The sequence below is a fragment of the Elephantulus edwardii genome, unplaced genomic scaffold (assembly GCF_000299155.1).
Source record: "Elephantulus edwardii isolate Elephantulus edwardi_28Jun2011 unplaced genomic scaffold, EleEdw1.0 scaffold00077, whole genome shotgun sequence".
NCBI lineage: Eukaryota > Metazoa > Chordata > Mammalia > Macroscelidea > Macroscelididae > Elephantulus > Elephantulus edwardii.
The window spans coordinates 7,036,330-7,062,495 of record NW_006399827.1 but is presented as its reverse complement, the minus strand read 5'-3'; the positions used below and the strand labels follow the sequence as shown (position 1 = coordinate 7,062,495).

Genomic DNA, 26,166 nt, shown 5'->3' with positions numbered 1-26,166 from the left:
TTCTACACACATGCACACAGTTAGACCACCTACATATTGTATTTCTTCCCAAAACCTTCTGCCCCAAAGCAAACTTTGAACAATTCTCTAACATCCTCTCCTCTCAGCAGATAATTCTTTGCAGTAATGTGATTTTTCTCCCCCTTTTGATTTCCTTGTTCTAAAGAAGACTCTACGCCTTTGAGTTGTGGTGTTGGAGAAGAGGATGGACCATCCCATAGACTGCAAAAACAAAACCAAACCAAACCCAAACCTAACCAGCATACTCCTTAGAGGCAATGCTCGTGAGGCTGTGTCTCACATACTTCTGGCATACTGTTAGGAGAGACAGTTCCTTGAAGAGGGACATCATGCTTGGAAAGACGGAGGGTCAGCAAAAGAGAGGCAGATCCTCAATGAGATGGAATGACACAGTGACTGTGGCGATGCACTCAAGCATGTCAGGGATCAGGACGGAGCAGGATAGGGTAGGGCTCAGATCTATTGTCGCAGGGTGACCCTAAGTCATACACCTTGATGGGACCTAACAATAACAACAAAACAAATAAAAATATAAAAGGAAATGTCAGCATTAACAGCAGCACTCAGATACAATTGAACATTTCATGTATGAACTGAAAATGGTGCCTACAAATAAAACGATGTTATCTTGCTGTTCACAGAATTTCCTTGTTAAATGTTAAAACCAAAACAAAACAAAATCTCCAAGTAGGCACAGAGAAAACATAATTATTATAATCCAAGCCCTCTCTCTTCATCTTTATAATCACAGTGGTTATGTTGTTTATTTTGAATTGGCTGTTTAAATGCAAGAATATATAGTACTGCAGGGTTTGGTGACCTCCCTCGATTCGGAATCCTTGGAAATTTCCTCTCAGAACAAGCACATGTCACTTGGTTCTCTATGTGTTGGAGGCTGACAGAATAAATGAGTATTTCCAGAAATTCCATGTAAAATATAATTCTTACTAAAGTGGGAAAGACAAAACTCACTGACCCCAAGTTAGTTCAGACTCAAAGCCAGTCTCCACCCAGTTTTCTAGGCTCCAAGTCTTTGCTGGAGGAGAATCTCTCTCTTGTTCCTAATGAGCAGCTGGTGGATTTGAATTACCAAACTTTCGGTTAACATCCCAATTCATTATATAGTCTGCCATGATGACTAAAAGATAGGTAGACAACAAAACTGAGGCCTAGAGAAGGACATCATGGTTGGAAGGGTGGAGGGACAATGCAGGAGAGAAGACCCCAAATGAGATAGATTGACACAAAACTGGGATAACGGGGGTAGGTGTGCTGGAAACCGAGTGGCTCAGGGTAGATGAGAGTTCAGAGCCATGTACATGGGTCATTATGAGTCGCAGGTGACTTAATGGAACATAATAACAAATAACAATATGCTTATGATATTAAAACTCAACAGAAACCATAGTTATTATTTAGAGTTTACATCAACTTTTTTTTAAGAAAGTATATTTTATCATTGGCATTTTTAGAATATTCAACATATGGGGATAATAAAAATAATATGAAACTATCAATGAGTTCCATTATCACTTTTAAAATCCTCTAAAAACAATGCAGTCCTTTAATACCTTCATTCAGCATGACGGGTCCCCCTGTTCCACTAGTGTTGTCTTAACACTTCAGAAGTATTTCTGCAGTGTGAGACTGGCTCAAATCACATGTGTTAATTGGGCAGGAATGTGTGGCACGAGGAAATCCATGTACCTCTTGAGAAGACTTGGTACAAAACTCAGGTCAACAGAAGCACTCCATATGGCATGCCTGAACCTGAACCTGACCCAGAAAAACCTCTAGTCATGAGGGAGCCAAGTAACTGTGGAGGTAGCATTCAAGTGGTTCCTTTCTGTACAGTGTCTATTACCTCATTTGCCATCAAGACTATAGTAACTCTTTGGCTTAGAAGGATGATAAGCAGCCCAGAGCAGCAGGACACCTGGAGATCCTTTCCTGGAAACCCAATGTCCCAATACTAAAATTACAACAATAAAACAGTAATGCCTCAGTATATTTTGAAAGACTATAAAATGCACCTACATTCATTGACAGAATTTTATTTTCACGGTAATTCTTCGATGATTAGAGGTCTTATCATCCTTATGTTGCAGGATTGTGAACTGAGGGTCCAAGAAGTAGAATGATGGACAAATACAACACAATCAGTACACGGTGTAGGACCCAAACCATGGTATTCCAAATGCAGAGTGCTTTTTGCTCTACATAGCTTTGAATGTAATAAGCAGTAAGGACTACTATGGTGTTGTTGTTGTTGCTGTTAAGTGCTGTCGAGTCATAGGCAACTCATAGTGACCCTATGAATGAAAGTCCTCGACACCTGCGTGACTTTCTTCCTTTCTCCAGGTTCATGGAATTTCCAGAGGCAAGCTATTTCGGAAGTGGATGCCACTCCTACTTTCAAGCTTGTTTTAATCCAGGAACTCCACCAAACACTGTCCACCCTGGGTAACATTATCACATTTGACACATCAGTGTCACAGTGTTCAGCTTCATAGCAACCACAAGTTACCTCTGTACGGCAAGTGGACAGACCAGTGCTATACAACGTAGAAGAATGTTTGACCAAAAACAATTAAAAACAGGCCTGAGGGCCGTGGATTAGAGTCATCCACCTTTGGCTTGGGAGCATCATTTTCAAAGGACTACTATAGATAAAATTATATATACAAGTGCGTAATACTAGAAAGGAGTTTACAATCTGTTCTGTAGTGGGTCAGATTTTAATCTATCCACTATCTTTCCTGGTATGAATGGTAGAATTGATTGTTTTCTCCTTTATACAACCAGTGAACCTCACCACAACTGTCTCTATTCATTATCATGCAACCTTTACATATCTGTCCATAAACTTGACTGTGAGCTCCCCATCATTAAGAGCTGTGGTTTATTCTGCTTGGTGTCCCCCACTTTTGCCAGGCATCTGACACATATCAGGCTCAGAGTAAATTTTACACTCTATGTATCTCAATTCCTAGGCAAAGGATAAGTGTGAGTGTCTGTGAGGGATATATCATCCTCTGATACAGAGATTAATAAATTCACACAATTCTATTTGCTTTCTCTTTGAGAATGAGAAGTAAGAAATCTCGAGAGATGCTTACATCACTGACTCTATTTCCAAAAGCTGATATTGAGAGCATAATAACATGACCCTGTGAATGAAATCAATATTCTATTTCTCAATGACACTAAATTTATCCCCTAATCCAATCTTACATCATATTATCAAACTCTCAGAGCATGCAGGATCTGGGAATAAAGAACTGGAGACAGTAAGTGATTTGCCTTGGATTTCATGGATGGTTAGTGGAAGGGCCACACTATTCAGTAATTTTTCAATATTCCACGCTGCTTCTGTGATCTAAAGTGAAATGAAGATGTGTTACCAAAGAAGTACAGGGCAGGGGCAGAGTATTTACCATCTCAACTAGCAGTCATTCATTCTCGCTTAAGAAAATATATTTTACAGCCACCAATTCTGCCAGCTTTGTGTGAAACACGGAAATAAAGGCTTTATTTTCTTTAAATAAAATATGTATTTTACAAAAATTCAATTTAATTTTTAACAAAAGATCCTAGGAAAACAGAGTTGATCACTCTTGATACCAGAGGGTTAGTCCCTTAACTAAACAATATACCATAGAGTTATTTTAAATTTAAGTTTTACTCTTTTGAAAAATGAGAATTGAAATCCTATTCTCAAAAACGAAAGTTGACATACATTATGTAGGGAAAAAAGTCACAAAGTGGGATATCAGGTGGGTCTTTGGAAAAGAACCTAGTTTGTGAAATTCCAGCTGTCAGTACAAATAACCTAGATTCTAGACCCTTACACCCACTACTATTAATTCTCCAATCAGAGATAGATATCTAACCTCACTGGCCTTCTACAAGTATAAATTACCAATAAAAATAATTGGTTTTTTAAATATTTCTGAGGAACTGTCACAAAGAAGAGGGCATATGTTGATATCTTGTACCTGATCATTGTTGTTGTTGTTGTTATATGTTGTCGAGTTGTCCGCAACCCATAGCAACCCTATGTACAGCAGCTCTGAACCCTGCCCTGTCCTGAGCCAGTCTCACTAATTCTCACACATCAACCCCCATTGTCCCAGTCGCTGTATCAATCCATCTCATTTGGGGTCTTCCACTCTTGTACTGTCTGTCCACCCATCTGAGTATGATGTCCTTTTCAAGGACAAGTCTCTCCCGCCCACATTCCCAAAGTATGTGAGACAGAGCTTCCAAATCCTAACCTCAAAGGAGAGACTTGGTTTCACCCTCTCCAAGACAGACCTATTTGTTTTCTTGACACTCCATGATACGTTCAAGACTCTTCTCCAGCACCACAACTCGAAGGTATCTATTCTTCTTCTGTTGTCCTTAGTCATTGTCCAACTCTCTGAAGTATAACAAGTAATTGTAAAAACCATGGCCTGGATTAGGTGCACCTTATTCTCTAGACTGACACTGTTGCTTTTCAGCATTCTGGAGAGGTCCCTGACAGCAGATTTTCACAATGCAATTTGATTTCCTGACTGCTCGTGTTAAGAGTGTTGACTGTACCTGCTCACTGGATGTGCTAAGAAGATACATCACCTCTGAGGTCTTCCTTGCCAACATAACATCAACCTAATCATGAGAAAAGTATCAGGCAAACTACAGCTGTGGTACACCTAACAAAATATCTGACCAGTATTCACCAAAACTGCCAAGATTAGGAAAAACTAGGCCAAGATGGAGAAGCTGTCTCAGACCAGACAAGACATGACAAAAACATTCCAGAATAGTGTTATGTAGAGGATCCTAGATCAGAAAAAACGTTGTTAAAAGTAAAACTGGGAATTCCAAAATCTCTGTAGATGTTCATTGAAATAAAAAAATAAATAAAATAAAAATTAAAAATTAAAAAAAATAAAACTCAGATTCTCATTGCCAATCAATTCAGGATAAACTCATACTTGAACTTCCAGTGTGTTTCCAAAGATGCAAATCACATGAGAAGAGACTAGGGGTAATGACTAAAATCTATTACTCTTTTTTATCTTCAACATGTGCTTGAACTTGGAAACAGTACTAAAAAATTGTGGGGAGGTTGAAGGATTAACTCTGGTTTTCTTCTGAGGATACAAGTCATGTAAAGGCAATAAAAACAATATCTGATCCGAGGAATACTATCCTAGCTTCTCAAATCAAAGATTTTAGGTTAGAAGAATATCTACTTGCATCATTTTCAAATGCCACCCTGTGATCAATTTGTTTACTTACTTTTATTTGTATAGTCTCATTATGAAAACTGACCTTACCTCTTCAAGCAAAACTCAAACCCATTGTCACTGAGTTGGAACTGACTCCTGGTTGACCCGTGATGAGCTTCTGAGACTGTAAATCACACAAGAAGAGACGGCCCAGCTTTCTCCCTGGGAGCTGCGGGTAGACTCAATCTGCCACAGAAGCCTGGCTTTGGATTATCAGTAGAGCTCCTTACAAACCTGGCCACTAGAGTATTTAAAATCATAGGACGTGAATAAAATTACAGCCACAGATTTAAGAATTAAGTTTCTATGTCAATAGAAATACCGCTACTGTGGTATCTCTGAATAATCCCACTGTTTAAAATTTGTATTTGAGCGAAGATTTATCAATCACTTTGTTTTTGACATAATTGTTCATAAATATTCTGTTTTTTAACATTTTTTATAAATGTAATTGATTAATGACAAAGTCCTCAGAGAGGGACATCATGCTCGGAAGAGAAGAAGGACAGCTCAGGAGAGGAAGACCCCAGAAGAGATGGATTGACTCAGTAACTGGGGTAATGGAGTGAGTGTGTCAGAGTCAGTGAGACTGGCTCAGGACAGAGCCGGCTTCACAGCTGTGGTACACAGGGTTGCTATGAGTCGCAGATGACTCAACGGGACATGACAACAACAACAACAATCTATACTTTACAAAGTCTAGGGAGCTCTGGTGGCTGGTGGTAAGACTCTGTGCTGTAATCTCAAAGGCACACAGTACAAAACCCCCAGCTGCTCCATGGGATGGGCAATCTCCTCACGGGATTAACTGTCTCTGAAAATCCGCTGGAGAGTCAGCAATGGGTCAGTCCCAACTCAACGGTACATTGCCTTTCCCTTCAGCCAGTTTATCTGTTTATTAATTTTTACTCCCCTCATCTGCTCTTTCCATTCCTGTTACTCCACAAGATTGAGTCCATCTCTGTCTAAATGTTTCCGTAGTTTTTCCTGGTAGTGGTCTTGTACCCTAGTTGTCTTTTTGTGACTGATGTGTCACCCAACAGAATGTGTTCTTCCTTCAAGTTGTGCAGTGGTGTACAAATTCTTGACTTTTGATCAATGAAGTATGAGCATTTTAGCAGTCTTGTGTACCGGAACACAGAGAAGCTCCGGGCGAAACAATGATTAAGTACATGACTACTAACTGAAAAGCTGGTAGTTCGAACACACACAGAGGAGCTTCAGGAGACAGGTCTGAATATTGTCACCACCTTCAAGATAACAGCCTCCAAAACACTAAGGAACAGTTCTACTCTTTAAACGCAAGGTCACTATGAGCTCACAGAACTCACCTCACAGCCGCCTACATGGATCAATGAGAGGCCCTGGTTTTAAAAGGCTTCCTGAATTCTCAGCCCCCTGCTGTGTGTATCCTGTTCAAATTTCCCTACATAGAGGATGGACATTTGTAAATATGGTACCATTTCTCTCCCACAACTAAGTCTGTTATATGGCTTTGGCAGATATGATTGAGGTTCTTAATCAGCTGACTTCGAGTTAATCAAGAGGAAAGAGTATCCTGCATAGACTTGAGCTCTAAAACAATGGCCCAGGATGAACTCTTCCATGAGATGAGAGACATCAAGTAAGGCACTTTGTACACAGCCTTAAAAAAAGAGCAATGTTCACAGCAGCATTATTCACCATTGCAAAAACATGGAAACAGCCCACATGTCCAACCACAAATGAACGGATTGAGAAATTATGGTACATTCACACAATGGAATACTATGCAGCACACAGGAGCAATAACTTTGTAAATTATTGCCTAACTTGGGAGGGACTGGAGAGTATTATGCTGAGTGAATTAACTCAGTCCCACAAGGAAAAATATTGTATAAAATTGTTCTTGTAGAATGAGTATAAGGATCCAGGAGGACTGGGAGAGGCTGGAAGCAGAGGGATGTGGATGTGCAGGGTTGTACAATTTGATGGGTGGGGGAATAAGGGAAATGGAAAGAATTTGTTCAAATTTGTATTTGAATTTTATAAATAAATTAGTAGAGAGGGGAACAAAGATATATATATATCATCTAAAAAAGATTTATTTAGTATACAGATTTAATAAATATGGAGAAAATATTTAAAAAGACCAAGTAGCCCTTTTAAGTGCAAGTGGAAGGGCCAGTCTCCAGAAGCCTAGAAGTGAATTTAGCCAAGGACAAGAAGGAGCTTGGAAGCTGAATGGGCATGGAGAGCACTCAGTCAGAATGAAGTACCTTGTGCAGCGAGGCTCTAAGCAGAGGAGCCCATTAAGCTATGTGCAAACACCTGACCTATGGAAACTAGGAGACAATAAACCTGCATTGCTTCAAATTACTAAATGTGAATCCAGGTGCCACTTAATCCATGGAAGAATGAGAAGGTTGCATGATCCACCCGGCTCATCGTAGATCAGTGCACTCCTCCCATCAACCAGCCCCTTCCCTTCCTAGAGAGAGGACTCATGCTCCTTCCTAACAGGCTTCCAAAATGAGACTTTCTGAAGCAAAGAAAATTAGCCATTTAAAAAAAAGCAGTTAATTAGACCTTGGTGCTGAACCACAGGTGGTCACAAATAGGTATAATTTCCTTCATCTTCTAGCAGTCCTGATGTTTTAAAAATAACCAAATGAAAGGAGTCAGAAATAGCATCTTGGGAGGGATTAGGGTTGGGGAGAGCGATTAAAGCAATGGTGTCGGAGCCAAAACTGCCCTGGAATCCCAGGCCTGAACTGAAGGCTAAGCGGAACGTGTCCCCATTAATCATTCAGACTATTTAAACACTCGATTGCACCATTTTGTGGTGCTTTCTGATCTCCAAGGAAGGGTAAATTGCTTGTAGCTGTTTCCTGTCTTCCCATGATTCCTCGGAGCTCTATTCAACCCTCTGCGGGTGGTCCGCTAGACCTTCCACAATCTGGCGCTGACCATGGCTCTGGGATCATCCAGAACCATCCGCTTGTGCAGCTCCCCACACTGGTCCCAGAGGATGTGGTCAGTTTCTATTCATGTCCTTGATAGCCTCTGAGTTTTCACCCGGGCTCAGCCCTTGGCCAGGAACACTACTCCAACCTCATTCCACTGGTCACGTCCTTCCTCATTGTCCAGCCTCGGCGCCTCACAGTCCACATAGCAAGGCCTTCTTCCCTCACTGCCCGGTGCTCCTCGCTGGACTTGTCACGAGCTGATACACTTCTCTGTTATAGCACTTGCTGCAGTCTGTTGTTAAGTTTATTGGTTATTGTTTTTTTCACTTGAATTCAAGAGCAGGGGAGGAACCGTCTCCAGAAATAGTACTTTGCTTTCTGCCCTTTTTTCCCCCCCGAACCTGCACTGATCTGGGAAACAATGAACTACTCTGTATGCTAAGAGGAGATGGGGTCCCTGCTCCCAGAAACTGAACATGCTCTAGTGTCATCACTGCTCCTATCTCAGCCCACAAAACATTCAACTCTTTTCTGGAATTATACAATGGTTTCAAGCCCTCAGTTATACAATTGCCTTCAAGTACCTTGCGGGTAAAAGCCAAACTCCCAGATGACACAGGGAACCTTTCATGGAGTCATTCCTTTGAAAGGCACCACTGCCACACTCGCCACACTGCTGGCTTCCAAGCTGCTGGGTCCCTGCCCATCTTGCTCTCCTTTATCCGTCTTGTTCTTCTTTGGGAAACACCGTTTTCTTCACTTCTATCCTTATCAGCATTTCAGTATGTCTTGGTGACTCAGTTTCAGCATTCCCTCCTCTCAGAGGGCCCCTCTGTTCTCTCATGCTGGATGGCTCCCAACATGCTCCCTGGCAATTCTCGCAAAATGGAAAGGTCATCAGACATAAATTCTTTCCTTGTCCTGTATCTTGCACTCAAGAATGGCTGAGAGCAGTTTCCCAAAGGCGTTTGCTGAGTAAGTGAGCTAAAGAGCTTAAAAGGGAGTATTTCACCTGCTCCAGGAAACTGTATAGTTGAAAAATGCACATATTCGTAGAATAATGACTTAATGCATTAAAATGGAAGCACTCCCTAGCTTCTGGTATACCAGTCTTTCAGAGGTAAGGAATCTCCCTTTCAGATGGTGCCACTTAAAGGGGGAATGTTATTTTATAGAGATCTATCATTTTCTCTCTTTTACAAGGAACTCTGGTGGCTTAATCTGTAGGGAGTTGCACTGCTAACACAATGGTGATGCCTCTTTGGCAGTTCAAATCCCCCAGCAGCTCCAAAGGAGAAAGTGGGCAATCTCCTGTGTGATTTACAGAATCCTGAAACTTGCTGGAGGACCAGCTTTGAGTTCGGTTTCAATTTGACGACTATGAGAGCTTGAGAGGTTATTGTTTTTAATAACCATCTCTCTCACTAAAATGTACACTCCAAGAAGTTAGAGACTGTTTCTATTTGTTATTACAGATCCTAGCAAAGTGACTCTTATAAAGAGAATTGTCAATCTCTCTACTGCTTTGCATAATGGAAGGTTGATACATGGTATTTGGTATATTATTTTTCCTGAAATATGTATGTGTGTGTGGTGTGTGTGTATACATTAAATTAGAAATTAGTTATTTGCATATATTAATTAAGTAAACACACACATACCTTAAGAGCTACTAAGAAAACCCCATTTTGATTCTAACATGATTAACTCAGTATTTCTGGCTTTGTGGTCTTTTTGGAAGCAGGAGTAGCACCCATTTTCTAAATAACATGCCTCTGGAAACCCTATGAACTTTGATAAATGTCAATAGTTGTAGAGGGGCTTCAGGCCCTTTGTTCATAGAGTTGCTATGAGTCATGCTTGACTAGAAGGTAATTAACAACAACAACAACAGTCTTGTTTTAGGGGTTTACCTTTTGTGGTGTTGTTGTTGTTGCTCAGTGCCATCGAGTCATAGACGACTCATAGAGACCCTAAGAATGAAAGACCTGAACACTTGTATAACTTTGGTCATTTCTCCATGTGTACCTTTTATGTAGACAATCTTATAAACACACCATTGATTCTTCTGCATCTGGGTTCACAGTACATTACATTCACACAGTACAGTACATTCCCATTGCCATAGCCACAGATAATACTATAAAACACGTAATTGATATTTCTCCAAATAATAAGCAGTTGATCACCCTACCAAACTGGATTGGTGCTAACGCAGTTCTGTGATTGATTTAATTCTTAAGCAGACTATAAAGGAAATATGGTTTTTTACAACTTTCCATTCTTCAGTATGGTTTCAGCCCCCCAAATTATTAAGAAATCTTCCTCTCTTCATGAGTCATTGATAGAATCATTGCCTACCTAAACCAACTACTGCCAGGAAAAGAAGTGACATCACTATTCTTGGTGTAAGAAGCTATACTGCAATCCCAAAGACACAAAGTTCAAATCCACCAGTTACTCTGCAGAAGAAGGTGGGCAATCTCCTCCCATGCGATTTATTGCCTCTGCAAACCCACTGGAGAGTCAGCTAGGATTTGATTCCAACTTGACAGTACACAACAACAACATTCTTGGTATGGATAAGATCATTCCTTTGAGTTTGGGGAGGAGCTTCTTTGCTGAACACAGAGCCATGGGTTGACAGTACAGCAACACTAACTGGAGATTTACCTGCAAAGGAATCCTCTACTGTGAGTGGGATCTGATAGATTAAAATGGATTTAAGCAGGTCACCAATAAGTCTGCTGAACACCACCACTTCACAGGAAGAATCATAGAACGCTCTTGCCTTTTTTTATGCTGCTAATAAACTTGTATACACTTCCTTGAGGCTCTTATCACATAGTTATGGCTTTTTAGTTATCTTCCCATTTAGTCTATGGGTTCTTCTAAGAACTACATCTCAGTTATCACTTTGTCAACAACTCCAAGCATAGTGCTTAACACCTCGTACTTACTATGGAACAACTCACCCTGAACTAACATTCAGTATTCTAATGCTAAATCAAGTCTGTGCTTGACACTAATAGACAGCACAACCTCCAGCTATCACAAGCATTGCTGAAGTCACATGTTCAGTTGAAGTCACATATTCACCCTACCTACTGATAACTATTCCTAGTGAGTTATTCCAGTGATGAACATATGGGACAATGAAACTCATCCAAATGATCTGCTGTTATACACTGTGAAGTTGATTAAGTTGATTTCAACTCCTAGTGACCCCAGGTGAGAGAGGAGAACTACCACATAGGCTTTGGGTTTTTTGTTGTTATTGTTTTGGGTTTTGGGGATCCCCCACCAAACACTGCCTGTAATCTTTAGGAAAGAACCTTCCAGGTCTTTTTCCTGTGTAACTGCTGCGTGAGATCAGACTGTCCACCTTTCGGTTACTCAATAGCTGAATGATTAATGGTCTGTATCATCACACTTCCTCCAGTGTACTATCTAGTCATGTCATAATTCTCACCTGATTCACACATTCATTAGATGAAGGGAGGGAAATCCAACAGGAAATTGAAGAACATTCTCGACCTTAGGCGCCAGCTTATATCACCTGGTGTCTGTAAGGTGAATCACACACTTCTCAAACTCTTAACTCTTTCAGGCAAAGGTAAACTGGATTGGTGCTAAAGCATTTCCATGACTAACTTCATTCTTAAGCAAAGAAATGGTTTTTGTGGTTTTGTTGTTTTTTTTTATAACTTTCCATTCTTCAGTATGGTTTTTGTCTCCCAAAATTATTAAGAAATCTTCCTTGCAAAGGCGAAATTCACAAAAACTCAGGAAACGAAATCCTCTGATAGTGATTTTCTTTCCAGAATTTTAAAAGGTTTCAACTCACTACCATCAAGTTGATTATGATTCCTAGTACACAGACTAAGTATGGAGAACATACACAACACTTATGTGAATCTTTCCTGATTTGAAACCAAGCAATATTCCCTTATGCCTGGAGAAATACTAAGCTAATCCTCCTGTTCAAATAGCTGGTTTGGGGTCTATGTACAGGTTCTGCACGTTGTTGCTGTTGTTGTTGAGTGTCATCAAGATGACTACAATTCACTGTGCGCCTAGGAACAACATATCCAAGCCTTGTCCTGTCCTGCACCAAACCCCACCAAGCTCAAGCCCACTGTTCCTGTCACTGGGTCAATACATCTCATTGAGCAGCTTCCTTTCTTTCTTTGACCCTCTACTTTTTGAAACATGATAATCATTTTAGAAGGTCGGCCCCTTCTGACAACATGCCCAAAGTAGGTGAGATAAAGTTTCACCATCTTTGCTTTGGAGGGGCATCCGGATTGCACTTCCTTCCCTAGCATATTTCAGACTGGGAGGTATCAAATCTAGCTGTGGTGTTATCTATAAATAAAAATATCTAAAGTTACCTGTTATAACTATGAGGGAGTTCTGGTGGCCTAGTGGTAAGATGCTGTCATAGTTGTTGTTGTTAGGTGCTATGGAGTTGAAATCAACTCCTAGCTGACTCTCCAGGGGATTTTAAGAGATTGTAAATTACATGGGAAGAGATTACCTATCTATCTTCTGGTGGATTAGAACAGCCGATCTTTGGGTTGGCACCACAATGACTTCCCCATTATGCCAGATTCTTCTAGTTGTACCCGTAAAACTGCCACATGGACCTTCTCATCTCTTGTGGCCTAGTGGTGAGAAGCTGCCCTGCAACCTCAAAGGTGGCAGTTCAAATCCACCAGCTACTCTGCAGAAGAAGGATGAGCAATCTCTTCCCATGTTATTAAATTAACTTCTTCTGAAAACCTGCTGGAGGGTCAGCTATGGGTTAGTTCTGACTCAACAGTACACAACGGGCACCAGGCATTATGATAAGCATGTTACCTGTTTTATGTAACCTAATCCTCACAAACCCTTATGAAGTAGATTCCGTTCTTGTCTGCATCTGAAGAATGGATGAAGGAACCAGTAACCTAAAGAGATAAGCAGGAAACCATAAAGCCCAGACTTCACTCCCGGTCTCTCTCTGACTCCAGATCCTATGCCCAGATCTCCACCCTGCTGCTTCCTATGTAGCAGCATTTCGGGGATTCCCTCTGTTTAAGTTGCAAGAAAGGCAAAGATAGTTCTTAAATCAACACAAAACGGAAAGATAAAACATCTCTCCTGTAGTCTGAGGAGCAAGCACTAACTCAAAACAGGGCCTTGAACAGATGTAGAGAAGCAATACATCAACAGAGGGTGAAAGTCACATTGAAAAACATAGGACAGGAGAGCGAAAGTGTTATGTGTCCATCCAGAACTACCCATGCACTGTAGCTTCTCTACAGAAGACGTTCTCTGCAGCAGAAGGACCAAGAAATAGATGTACCAGAGTAAATTTATCAAGTTAATTTGGCAGTCAACTGGCTTGTTCCTGTGTCGTCTACACTCCTACCCTCCTTCCCCCTCCTGCTTTCCTCTCGCTGCAAAGCTCCAAGATTTCAAATTATTTTCCCATAAAACAAATGAGAAAAGTGATACTCGGTGAGAGTTATTCACTGAAGTCTGCATTGTTGATGTAATAAACTCTACAGATGAAGAGATAAAGAAGACAGAGTAGCCAAGAATGTATCTGGTGAGATAGACACTCCTCTTTCTACTTGCTATCACCTACAGAGGTCCCCGCTGTCACCTGGGCCATCTGTTTCCCGTATCTTAGGGAGGGGACAGCACTTCTGTTCCTGCTAGCTTCATTTCTTGTTCCTTCACATCTAAGCCATTTTTAAAAAACTTAGAAATATCTTCCCTTACCTGCCTTCTCTTTCATCTTTCTCTACAACATCCATTCCTTTCCCCTGCCTCGCTTCCCACTAACGTCTCAAAGGTGATGAAGAATGAAGACCATAATTAAGGTATGAGGAAGTGAGGGGAGATGAATAATCACACACACACACACACACACACACACACACACACACACACCCCCCAGTTCCCTACTAATCATGGTATGTTTCTGGCTCCAACTAGTCTTTGTTCTCCAGTCTCTCTCCCCCATGCTGATAGTATCCACCTTGCCTGTTATTTTTAGCTGGTGCTTGGCCAGCTCTGCTAAGTTCTGATCAAGTCTGCTACTGAAGTGACATCAGTGACAGCGTGAGCCCCAGCAAGCTTCCTTCCCATGGCGGACACTTCCAGACTTCCTGTTTCATTAATGTGAAGAAACAGTTCTTCCTCATTAAATCAAATACCAACAGACAAAACTCCTACCCTCAGTTTCCACCCACCTATCTCTGACAGAGCTACCTGTAGGAAGAAGAATCTTGGTCTTTAAGCCAAGATAGAAACAAATGCTCTGGTTTTCAGTTGCCACTGACTTGAACATTCTCTTAGGAAAAAAGTATTAGCTGAACACATAAATGCTACTGTTTTACCTTTTGCAATACATTCCATCCTACATACTGAAGGTAAAAGTCCACAAATCACACCATCTTTCACTAAAATGCCTTTAAATATTGTAACAAGGATAAAAAGGATGCTTACCTGGAACAAAACTTCCCTGAACCACCTCCTTGTATGCCCACCAGCCTTCATGGATTTTTGGTGAATTCTGTTGAGCTAAAAGAATAACAAAGAAGAGACACTGAGATGGCGGTGAAGAAGTGCTGAATCCTGGCTATGTAATAAAGAAAGTAAACAACCATCCATTAAATAAGCTCTTCATACAAATATCATCTACACAATTCAGCAGAAACCTTTCAAACAGGTTACTGAACTATGAATATACTGCAAGGATTTTGAAGCTCTGTCTGACAAACAATGGGTACCTGGACAGGAGGGATAGGTCCTTGGAAAAGGACATCATTCTTGGAAGGGTGGAGGGATAGCACAGGAGAGGAAGACCCCAGATGAGATGGACTGATACAGTCACTGGGGTAATAGGGGTAGATGTGTTGGAACCATTGAGATTGTCTCAGAACAGGGCAGGCTTCAGAACTGTTATAATACAGAGTCACTATGAGTCGCAGGGAACTCAATGGCACATAACAACAACACAAAGAATTTGTTATTTTTCAGTCGAAGATAAAAACACAGAACTAGTCTATTGACACTTATTTGAATTTAATCTCCTTTATTTCTCTTTGGTCCTCTCCTCCTCACCTGGTCTCTAGGTGCGTGCACACATGCATGCCCATGCCCACAAACTTCCTGCTGGAATTATTACAGGAGGCAGATCTAAGCCAGTGACCAAGTAAGAATTCTCTATGTGCAGGGAACTCCCAAGGCTGGTAGGGAGACAAAGGGCATTTGGTGAAAGGGCCAATGAGGAAATGTGCTATCAGATAACTTCCATAAGATCCTAGGAAAATAAAATGTGAGGATATAAACAATCATGATATGGACTTTCTACATTATAGAAAGAATGGAAGATCCAAAACTACTGCAAAATATCATAAATATGTAAAATATAAGCTCATTTATGGCACAGGACAAGTTAAAGAGAGCAATTCCATTACACGTGGATGGATACACACAGGAAAAAGTTATAGTAAACTTGTATTGATTCCTTTATTAATGAAAATGTTTTCATATTCCAGGTCTCAGTCTTACTGAAGGACAATAAGGTAGGTAGTCAATCTCATTTGTAATGTTGTTCTGCCATGGAATTGGCCCTGACTGTTGCACTTTCGGTGCTGGTTCAAATCCAGCAGACACTCTGTGGGAGAAAGATGGGAATTCTCCTTCTGTGTGATTTACAGCCTCTGAAAGCCTGTGGGAGGGTCAGCTGTGAGTCAGTTCCAACTCCATGATACACAACAACCGAGTGAGAACATAATAATCCTACGCACAACAGAGAAATCCACTGTCCGATTCCATGCCCACAATCTCTGCGATACTTAAATCCACTGTTGCTGCCAGTGTGCTCATTCATTTCGTGGAAGTCATCTCTCTATTAGGCCCTCAAAGTTTTCAACTGTGATGTTGTTTTCCACAGACCAGCCCTTCCTGATAAAACGCCCAGAATATCTGAGACAAAATCTAATCATGCGCAAATCTAACCAGCACTACAGCTGTTCTTCTTTCAAGACAGACACATTTATTTATTCCACTGACAGTCCATGGAATATTTCTATTCTCTGCCAGCACCATAATTAAAAGGCATCCATTCTTCTTTGTTTTCCTTACTCACATTTCACATGCATATCAAACAATTATAAATATCAAGGTATGAGTCAGGCGCATCTTAATCTTCCCAGTAATATTCTTGTTCTCTAGCACTTTAAAAAGGTTTTCCCCATAGAATATGTTGTTTGATTTCTTGACTGCTGCTTCCTATGAGTATTGATTGTGAACTCTAATAAAACAAAGACCTTGACAACTTCAATCTTTTCTCCATTCATCATGATGTTGCCTGCTGGTCCAGTTGTGATGATGTTTTGCTTTCTTGACACCGAGGTGTAATCAGTACTGAAGATTATAGTCTTTGATCCTCTTCAGAAGTGTGTCAAGCCTTGCTCAATTTAGGAGTTTTGCTGTAATTTTGATTATTCTATATAAAGGCCAGTCTCTTAGCATCCATAAATTAAAAGATATCCTTTGCCCCACAGTGATCCCATATGTGTCAGAAAAGAACTGCCCCACAGAATGTTCAGAGCTGTGATTTTTCACACGCAGATCACTGTGAGGGGCTGCTGGGTGGGTCCAAGTCATGAACATTTTGAAATGCGGTTGTGCATTGAGTAACAACAGACACACCATATCTTTCCCCGCTGCTTACATACTGTTGCTGCTATGCACTATTATGTCAGAATAAACACTCTAGCGGGTTTCCAGAGCTATAAATCCCATGGGAAGAGACTGACTCATCTGTCTTCTGTGGAGAAGCTGATGGATTCAAACCACTTGCCTTTGAATTGGCAGCACAACTGCTTATCTGTAAGTCACCAGAGCTCCCGGTATTTTATGTCAAGCAAATTTGGTAGGCAGGGTTCAGTGGAACGTCTAGACTACCTCAGACAAGGAAGAAAGGCCTGGCAACTTTGTAAACCAGCCAGTGAAAACTCTAAAGGTCACACATGACTATTGTGACTAGTGAATAGTTTTGCAAGGTGAAGCCCTTGGATTGGAGAGCCTCCATATATACACCTATCAACAGTGCTGGAACTTATTCATGATTTTTCAGACAAGACCAAGAGTGTTTCACTGTGTTATACAGGAGTTATCATAAATTGGAGACAACTTAATGCCAATCAACAACAAAACTCTGCTAGAATCCTAAAATGATCTTCATTTCAGATTTTTAAAAATATATTCATACTCCCCTTCTCTCATGCGTGTACCCCACACACTGTAAGCAAAAGACTATCATTCTGTCTAAAGCACGAATTTAAGAAACGCCAGGTGGGTGGAGGGAAAGAAAAGAAATCCCTTAGTTTAAGAGTGTTGTTATTTACAGCCGCATCTCCAAAAGTCTCTGAACTACACAGAAAACTGCAAAACATTTTACTTTCTCTTCAGTTCTAATCACTGCTTCGGAAGTTAGTGCAACCATTCAGAAGTGGAATTATGTAAGGTTTCCGCAGGTAACAAGACAATCAGACGACAGGAGTAAAATCTACCGTAATGATAGAGCTGTAGTGCTTTCATCAGCTTCTGTCTCAGGCCTTGTGAAGGACCCCAATGCCCCCTCCTAAAATCAATCTGCCTGAGCAGGGCCCATTTAGTGTCTATCAATTACAAAATATGATAGCTGCAGGCCAGAGTCAAAGAAAGGAAGGCGTTTTGTGTAATATGTTTTGGAATGCCCTTGTAAGCCCAGCCTGGCCTCATACTGTTTGGCAATTTAGAAAGACAGAACATGGCACATTTAAAAGGCACCACAGTGAATAGTTCTGCTCCACTAAGACAGAGGCTGATTTCAGTCGGAGCATCCAGAAAAGCACCAATTTCTATATGAACACCTTGGTGTCAGAGCCTCAGCAGGTATCCTGTGGCTGTGGACACCTGGATATCCGGGGCGTGGAGAGCTGATTGAGAATTCCTCAGAGAAAACAGAGGAACAGAGAGTGGCATTTGCCTCTGCAGCATTCTCTGCTTCTCTTTGCATATGAATCGGTGTTGCTTTATTCAACGTATAACTAGCCCCTGGAAAAAATCCAGGTGTCTAATAATAACAACAACAATAATTTTTTCTAAAAAAAGTATTGGCAATCAAAGGTGTCATCATGATTAGATAAAGGGGTAGACATCGCAAGGGCCTCTCCTGAACAGTAAAAAAAATATATTTCCATTATATTCTATGTTTAGCATGACAGTTTGAGGACGTCCAAGTTTCAAAGTACTCAGAATCTTAGGACTTTGATAGAGAACACAGGTTTGCCCCAGTCTGTTTGTGTATGTGTGTGTGTCTGTGTGTGTGTACAGATGAAGGAATTGAAAAGGGAGGTCACTGCTAAAAGTATGGGATGTTAAAGCAGGAGCTGGTACATGCTTTCTGTAAAAAGGATATGTAATAATATGTGCGGCTTCAGAGGATACTGTCTGTCTCAACTGTTCAACTTCATCCGCACAAAAGCCTTTCATTATGGAAGCACAAAACTGGCCACAGACAGTATACAGGTGAATGACTGTGGCTCTATTCCAGCAAAGCTGTGTTTACAAAAAAGCAGACAAAGGGTCAGATGTGGCCCACAGACACGCCTCTTGTGATCTCGCTCTTGGGGCTAGCAAGGATTTCTGTCACACAAGGATTTGCCTCCCACACAAATGTCTTAAATAAGCTACTTGAAAGAGAAAAGCAGAAAAAATTATGTTCCAGTTATATGTACTTGGTATCTGATCAAAAATGCCCCACAGAAAGTAAGTGTAATGTTACATCTTTCCCAGACTTCCTGAACTTTGTGAGTTGCTGAGTTGGAACCAACCCATAGCTGACCCTCCAGGAGGTTTTCAGAGGCAGTAAATTGCACAGGAGGAGACTGCCTATCCTCCTCCTGCAGAGCAGCTGGTGGATTCGAACTGTGTGCCTTTGGGATTGCAGTGCAGCTTCTTACCACTAGGCCACCAGAGTGCCATGAACTTTGAGAAAGCATTCAAATTCAACATGGCATTCTCCCCACCACCACATTTCCACTAGAATAAACCAGCTCAGCTGGAGGGCTTCACATAAAGACCATCCACAACCCCATTCTGGGTTTGTGACTCTGTCATAAGGAACCAGAGCAACTCTCAGCATCACCCTCTTCATCTTCTCACAAGTCCAAGAAAGTATATTTCTGGATGACTCTTGGGATCCTACCCTGTTTCCACAAAGCCAATCACCTTTTCACACTCCAATCTCTCCATTAGGACCTTGGTTGATAAAAACAGCAATGGCATTTTCACACTCCATTCTTTTCCTAAAGACCCTGAGAGATACAAACAGTTTGCACCTTACTGGTAACCAGAAGTTGGATGGTTTGAACCCAACAAGGGATGGCCTGGAAGATGAGGCTTCCGTGAAGAAGACAGCCAAGAGGATCAGGGAGAAGTTCTTCTCTGAAACACCAACAGTTGTCTCAACAACGACCACAACAATCCATCTACATCACTTTGAAATTGGTTTTTAAAACTTGCTGTATCTTTTTCAACCCCTATAATTAGCTGCAAAACCTCATTAAGAAACTTAAATAACAGGTTCAGAAAAAAACAAAACACAACTGCAAGGCTTTACATAAAGAAGGAAATAGGCTATTGACCTGGTAGAAACTAAGATTCAAGGGCAACATGCGAGTGGACAGTGAGACAGGGAATGACATGACTCAGGAGGCTACAGAGGTGTTCTTATGTTACGTGCAGAAAGATACGGGAATTTGTTTAAGGAAACTCTACCAGTAGTCAAAACCTATCAAACCATAAAAGTACACATTTATAAAAACGAGCTTCTAAGTGCTGTGACCATTATACTGTGCCGGGGGGTAGTCTATCACCAAATATATGATACAGGGAGTTAAGAGTCCATGTGCTGCTGTGAATTCTTGCTTTTAATGTTATAGTAGGAATCCAGAGCAGTAACTTCAAGAAACTGCTTTCCGTTTCTGCCTGAAGAAGGAACTGAGGAGAATCAAACTACTGGATCCGTGAGAACACCACCTGTTCCAAGAAAGGAAAAGGAAAAAAAAAATCCTGCTACTATTAGTTTCCTTTTAATGGCCATTTCTCCCCCATAAGCAGGAATTGAGAAGAGTGAGATTAGCCAAGGAAGTGCCAAGTGTTACTTGCTGTTGATCTGCCTCTCACGCATAATGATCACACACACAACAGAACAAAGCACTCCCCAACCCTGTGCTGTGTTCAGATGGGATAAACTGGAGTCCAGTGTGATGGCTACTGGCTACTGTGTAGTGCCTTCCAACCCAAGGGGTTCATCTTATATCACTACATTGGACAGCATGGTGTTGTTATCTGTAAAGTTTTCATTGACTGATTTTTCAGAAATAAGTCTTCACTCTGTAAACTTGACTGAAACCTATCCACCCTGGGTGACCCTGCTGGTATCTAAAATACTGATGACCTATATTCTTGTATCATGGCCACAGGCAAGCTGCCACGGCATAACAAGCCAACAGGTATGTGGTGAAAATGACTAGCTGAGTGTACCGGCAAACGGTCTTCAGCAAGTGCCTGACTGCTATGCCATCTGGTCGAGTGCCTCCCTCCTCTCTGAGCTGCCTGTATTAAATGTTACGCGACATTTTACCATTTGCCATATTGTCCCATACTTATCTGTCTCTAGTCATTTTTTGACAATGAACAGTGATCTCAACATCAGGGAATGTATCTTACTCATCTTTGAAATCACATTATTTGTGCAAACTCTGGTACATAGCATAGCGGTTGTCTAATAAGAGATGGCTACATGGTAATTCTTTTAGAGAACTTGTGTACTTATGCAAATTTAAATCCAGATTGAACAACCTTTGGGAGGCGTTAGTCCATAATCAAGGGCTTGTGGATGCATTGTTCATCCTTTTAATCAATGTATGTGTGGCAAACAAGGTTTCTCCAGTTGGCTACTTGGCAGATGGATGAAGACCAGAAGCAAACATCCTAACTGCGGAACTCAGTGCCATAACAAACTCATTTTTATTTAGCTCTATGTGTTTCATTTAAAAGTAATGGAGGAAAATGCCACAAAAGGGAGTGTTTATGTCTCTGGCTTTTCTGTGCATTTTCTGGAATTATCAAAGACTAATCCCGTTTTTGTTCCTCCACCCAATGAGGCTTCAATTACCCTAAAGACTGGCCATTTACTTAGATAATCAAGGGTTACTCTTCTCAACGAGCAGCAATAGGACTGTTCTAAGTACAGAAAGTGGATCTGACCTGGAATCACTTGGCATACTAGGCCAGACTAAATCAATTTTCTCCACACAACTGTATTTGAATGTGGAGATTAAGAATGGAAAGGGGGCGGGACAGAGTAGTCTGTATTTCCTTCACTGGAAATGCTTATTAGAATGAGATCAGGAATTAAAAATCATAAAAGTCCCTTACACATCTAATTGTGGTTAGCTGCTGTTGTAGTTATGTGCCATCAAGTCACCTGAGACTCACAGAGATCCTATGTATAACAGCTCTGATGCCTGCTCTATCCTGAGCCAGTTTCACTGAGTCCAACACACCTATCCATATTACACCAGTTACTGTCAATCCATTTTATCTGGGTCTTCCTCTCCTGTGCTATTACTCTACCCTTCCGAGCATGATGTCCTTCTCCAAGGTTGAGTTCCTCCTGGCCACGTGCTCAAAGTATGAGAGATGGCGCTTCAAAATCCTAGCCTTTCCAAGGAGAAACCTGGTTTCACACTCTGTTTGTTCTCTTGATGGTCCATAATATATTCAATGCTCTTCTCCAGCACAACTCAAAGGTATTGATTCTTCTTTTGTTATTCTTAAACATTGTCCAGCTCTCCGATGCATAGCAAGTAAGTGTGGAAACCATGGCCTGGCTCAGGCATGCCTTAGTCTCTAGACTCACATAGTTCCTTTTCAGTACTGTTGAGAAGCCCCTGACCACAAATTTTCCCAGGGCAATTAGTCTTTTGATTTCTTGACTGTGAGCTAAAAGTGTTGACTGTTGAGCTAAGCTGAAATTATTAAGAAATTAAAAACTCAATCTTTTCTCCATCTCTCATGCTGCTGCCCATTGGCCCAGTGGTGAGAATCTTTGTCTTCTTGATATTGAGCTTCGATCCATATTGAAGCCTGCAGAGACACCTAATTATTAACATGTTGTTCTCAAATCTCTACAACTCAAATTTAACAGACATTCTAAAATAATTTCTCATAATCCTTGCAAAGATGGTTGTACTGATGTTTTCAGCCCCACAGACTTACTGTTCTCTCCACATATCTGCTTCATCTTTTCTTCCTCAGGTGCCCTGTGGCCTAGTGGGTGTGCATGTGTCCTGTCAACCTGAAGCATGTAGTTCAAATCCATCTTCTACTTTGTGGAAGAAAGAAGGACAATTTGTCCCATGCAATTTATATTCAGGTGGGATAGACCCAAAATGATATTTTGGTTCTCATGGATTTGTTTCATTTTCTTCAGCCTCAATTTGAACAAGAATAATTGAAGGCTTGTTCCACAGTCAGCACCTGACCTACTTTTGTTTGGGGTGAGCTTTCCCCCCTTTTTAAATGTGATTTTAAATGTGATTTTACACAAAAGTTAGATTCACTCGTTGTTGCATTTTCCTCCCCATCCACCCCCAGTTCATTTAAAAAAAATCATTCATTGTTGCATAATTTCCTCCCTCCAGTCCCCCCAGTTTTGACTGCTAATATTGACCATCTCCAGTGATTTCTTCCACAGATGTAGTCAAATCTGATTCCTATGCAGTTGATCAGATGAGGTCCATGTGCATTTGTGATTTTTAGAAAAGGTATTTGCAATGAATAAATCACTGAACACACAAAATTCACTCATTCTATTTAATTTCTGTCACCAAGTCTGTACTTTCTGACTACCTTTCCTTCTTCATTATTTCCAACTTCTGCACCCCAGTCACTAATTATCATTAATGCATCTTGACTACACGTGTGGTCAACTTCTGACTGCAAAATTTGGTAAAATCTTCACTTTCCTCTGCTCTGGCTTTAGCTATTGGTGTAGATCTTTGAATAATAGTGATATTAACAGGCCTTCCTTGTATGTAAATGGCTAATAGCCTATCACTCACAACATTATACTTCAGGATAGAACTTGAAATTGCCTTTTTAACTATGAATGCAAGTCCATTCTTCTGTTTTTCATTTCCTGCATAGCATACAATGCAACTGTCTCATTCAAAGTGGCCAAAGCCAATCCATCTCCACTCACTAAGGCCTGGAATGTCAATGTTCATGCATTCCGTTTCTTCTTCACAACTTCTAGTTTTCCAACATTCATACTTCGTTCCCATGTTCCATCTAATAAAGAAGGTTTGCAGCTATTTCCCCTCATTTTAATTGACTTCTAATCCAGGCTCTATCTCCAATACTGTTAATCATTAATCTCTCTCTATTGTTTACAGGGTTTTCAGAGACCTGCTATTTACAAAGTAGATAGGCAATCCTACTTCCTAGACACTTCCAAGAAAAATAATGCTGAAGATCATTTAAAAATGGCTAGAACAGTACACAGAGAATTTCCAGAAGTTCAAGCTGGATTTAAGAGAGACTTTGGTATCTATGGGAAGCCAAATTTCATACTAAATATTTGTAATAAACAAAATTCTACTTCAGGTTTATGAAGGAGGCTGGTATCAGCTGGAATTAATCCTAAAGCACTAAGACAATCCTTAAGCATTTACAGGATTCTTGCATTGTCTTTGCTGACCCCTCCCCTCCACAGTTAAGTAGAAGGTTTTCAATAGAAAAAGCTTAGCTTCACCTGCATTGGATTCTCTTTGTGATTCACTCCCTGGCAACTGTCAGTAAAGACAGGGAAGCTGGACTCAGCGACTCAGTTCGCTTCAGTTGTTCGAGAACTGTTCGCCTCCTGCTTTACCTCTGTTCTTCTCCTACATTCTTGGTGTTCTGTCTCATTATTAATATTTAAGAGAATGCTTTACCTTCGGTCTGCAATAGGTAGCAGGGATAGGACTGCTGATGTCAGATAGGTCTTGACTGAAAGACTATCAGAAGAATGTCTGTTTGATTACACAAGGGCATTTGTATAGACCATGTCAAATTATGGCTAAAATCAAGAACAACAGGAATCCCAGAACACTTAATTGTGCTTATTTGAAACCTCCCCTTAAACTAAGAGGCTACTGTGCAAACAAAGCAGGGGAATACTACTGTTTTGTATCATTGAGTCAGCACCAATCTATAGCTGACTGTCTGGTGAGTTTTCAGAGGTGATTAATTTCATGGGAGGAGACTGTCCATCCTTCTTCCATGGAGCCAGTAGTGGACTCAAACTGTGTGCCTTTAGGATTGCAGGACAACTTCTTGTCACTAGGCCACCAGAACTCAAGGGAATACAGTAGTTTAAAATTTAAAAAAAAAAGATGTGCATAATGGTTGTATCCTCTCTCCATACCTATTCAACCTGTATGCTGAGCAAATTATTTGAGAAGCTGGACTCTAAGAAGAAGAATATGGGATCAGAAGTGGAGAAAGGCTCATCAATAATCTTCAGTATGCAGACAACACAGGCTTGCTTGCCGAAACTGAGAACTTGACACACTTGCTGTAGAAGATCAAAGAACATAGCCTTCTATGTTGACTGCATTTCAACACCAGGAAAACAAAAATTCTCACCACTGGACCTACAGGTAACATCATGATGTTGTTGTTCAGTGTCGTAGCGTCATAGATGACTCTTAGCGACCCTATGAAGGAAAAGTCTTGAACACAAAACTTTCATCTTTCTCTAAGTTCACAAAGTTTCTGAAGGCAAACTATTTTGGAAGTGGATGCAATTCCTGCTTCCAAGCCTGTTTTAGTTCAGGAGCTCCACCAAACACTGTCCACCATGAGTAACCATTACATATTTGACACATCAGTGTCACAGTGTTGACATTCACAGGAACCACAGAGTTACCTTTGTGCAGCAAATGGACAGACCATACTATATATTATACTACTTAGAAGAATGTTTGATTGAAAACAATTGAAAACTCTGCCTGAGGGCCAAAGGCCTGAGGACCCTAATGCCTTTATAAATACAAGGCCAAATCCAATCAGCTCACACCCAGTTGCAAACAACAGCCACACCCAAGTCTCAACTCCAAACCAGAAAACACGCTTTTGCAGAATCTGGCCAATTCGCTCATCTTCCCAGACTGGAAATTAACCCCAGATTGGCGACCAACTGCATTTTTAAATACAGTGCCAAAACCAATCAGCTCATAGATGGGGAAACGGTTGAAAACGCCACCAATTTCATCTTACTTGGATCTACAATCAACATTACTGGCACCACCAGCAGTTAGAAGAAAAGGAATTGTATTGTACTGGGAAAGTCTGTAGTCAGAGACCTCTCAAAATTATTGAGGAGCAATGATGTCAGTTTGAGGACTAAGGTGTGTCTCATTCAGGAAGATAAATCTTCATCTCCCATACTTTGGGCATGTTGCTAGGAGGGAGGTTATTCCCTGATAAGGATAGCATGCTTAGAAAGGTGGAAGGTAGGCAAAAGACAGGAAGACTCTCAATCAGATGGACTGACACAGTGACTGAACCAAATGTGTCAGAAATCGTAAGGATGGCTTAGATCTGCTTATAGGGTTGCTATGGACCATATCTAACACAACAGAGTTGCTGTTGTTGCTGTTGAGTCTCTGAAACTCATAGCAACCTTATGTACAACAGCTCTGAAACCAGCTCCATCCTGAGCCAGTCTCACTGATTGACATACCTACCCCCATGACCCCAGTTACTGTACCAATCCATCTCTTCTGGGGTCTTCCTCTTCTGCACTGTCCTTC

General features: G+C 40.9%; 1 protein-coding gene across 2 annotated transcripts in view; it reads right to left on the bottom strand.

The window, feature by feature from the left end:
• Positions 1 to 26,166, bottom strand: part of CA10 (carbonic anhydrase X) — a 675,672-nt gene that overhangs the window by 538,300 nt on the left and 111,206 nt on the right. For both annotated transcript variants that reach the window (XM_006889272.1, XM_006889271.1), the window contains one exon: positions 14,750 to 14,824. In XM_006889272.1, the coding sequence (XP_006889334.1) occupies positions 14,750 to 14,824 (75 nt within the window). The remainder of the gene's footprint in view (positions 1 to 14,749; positions 14,825 to 26,166) is intronic.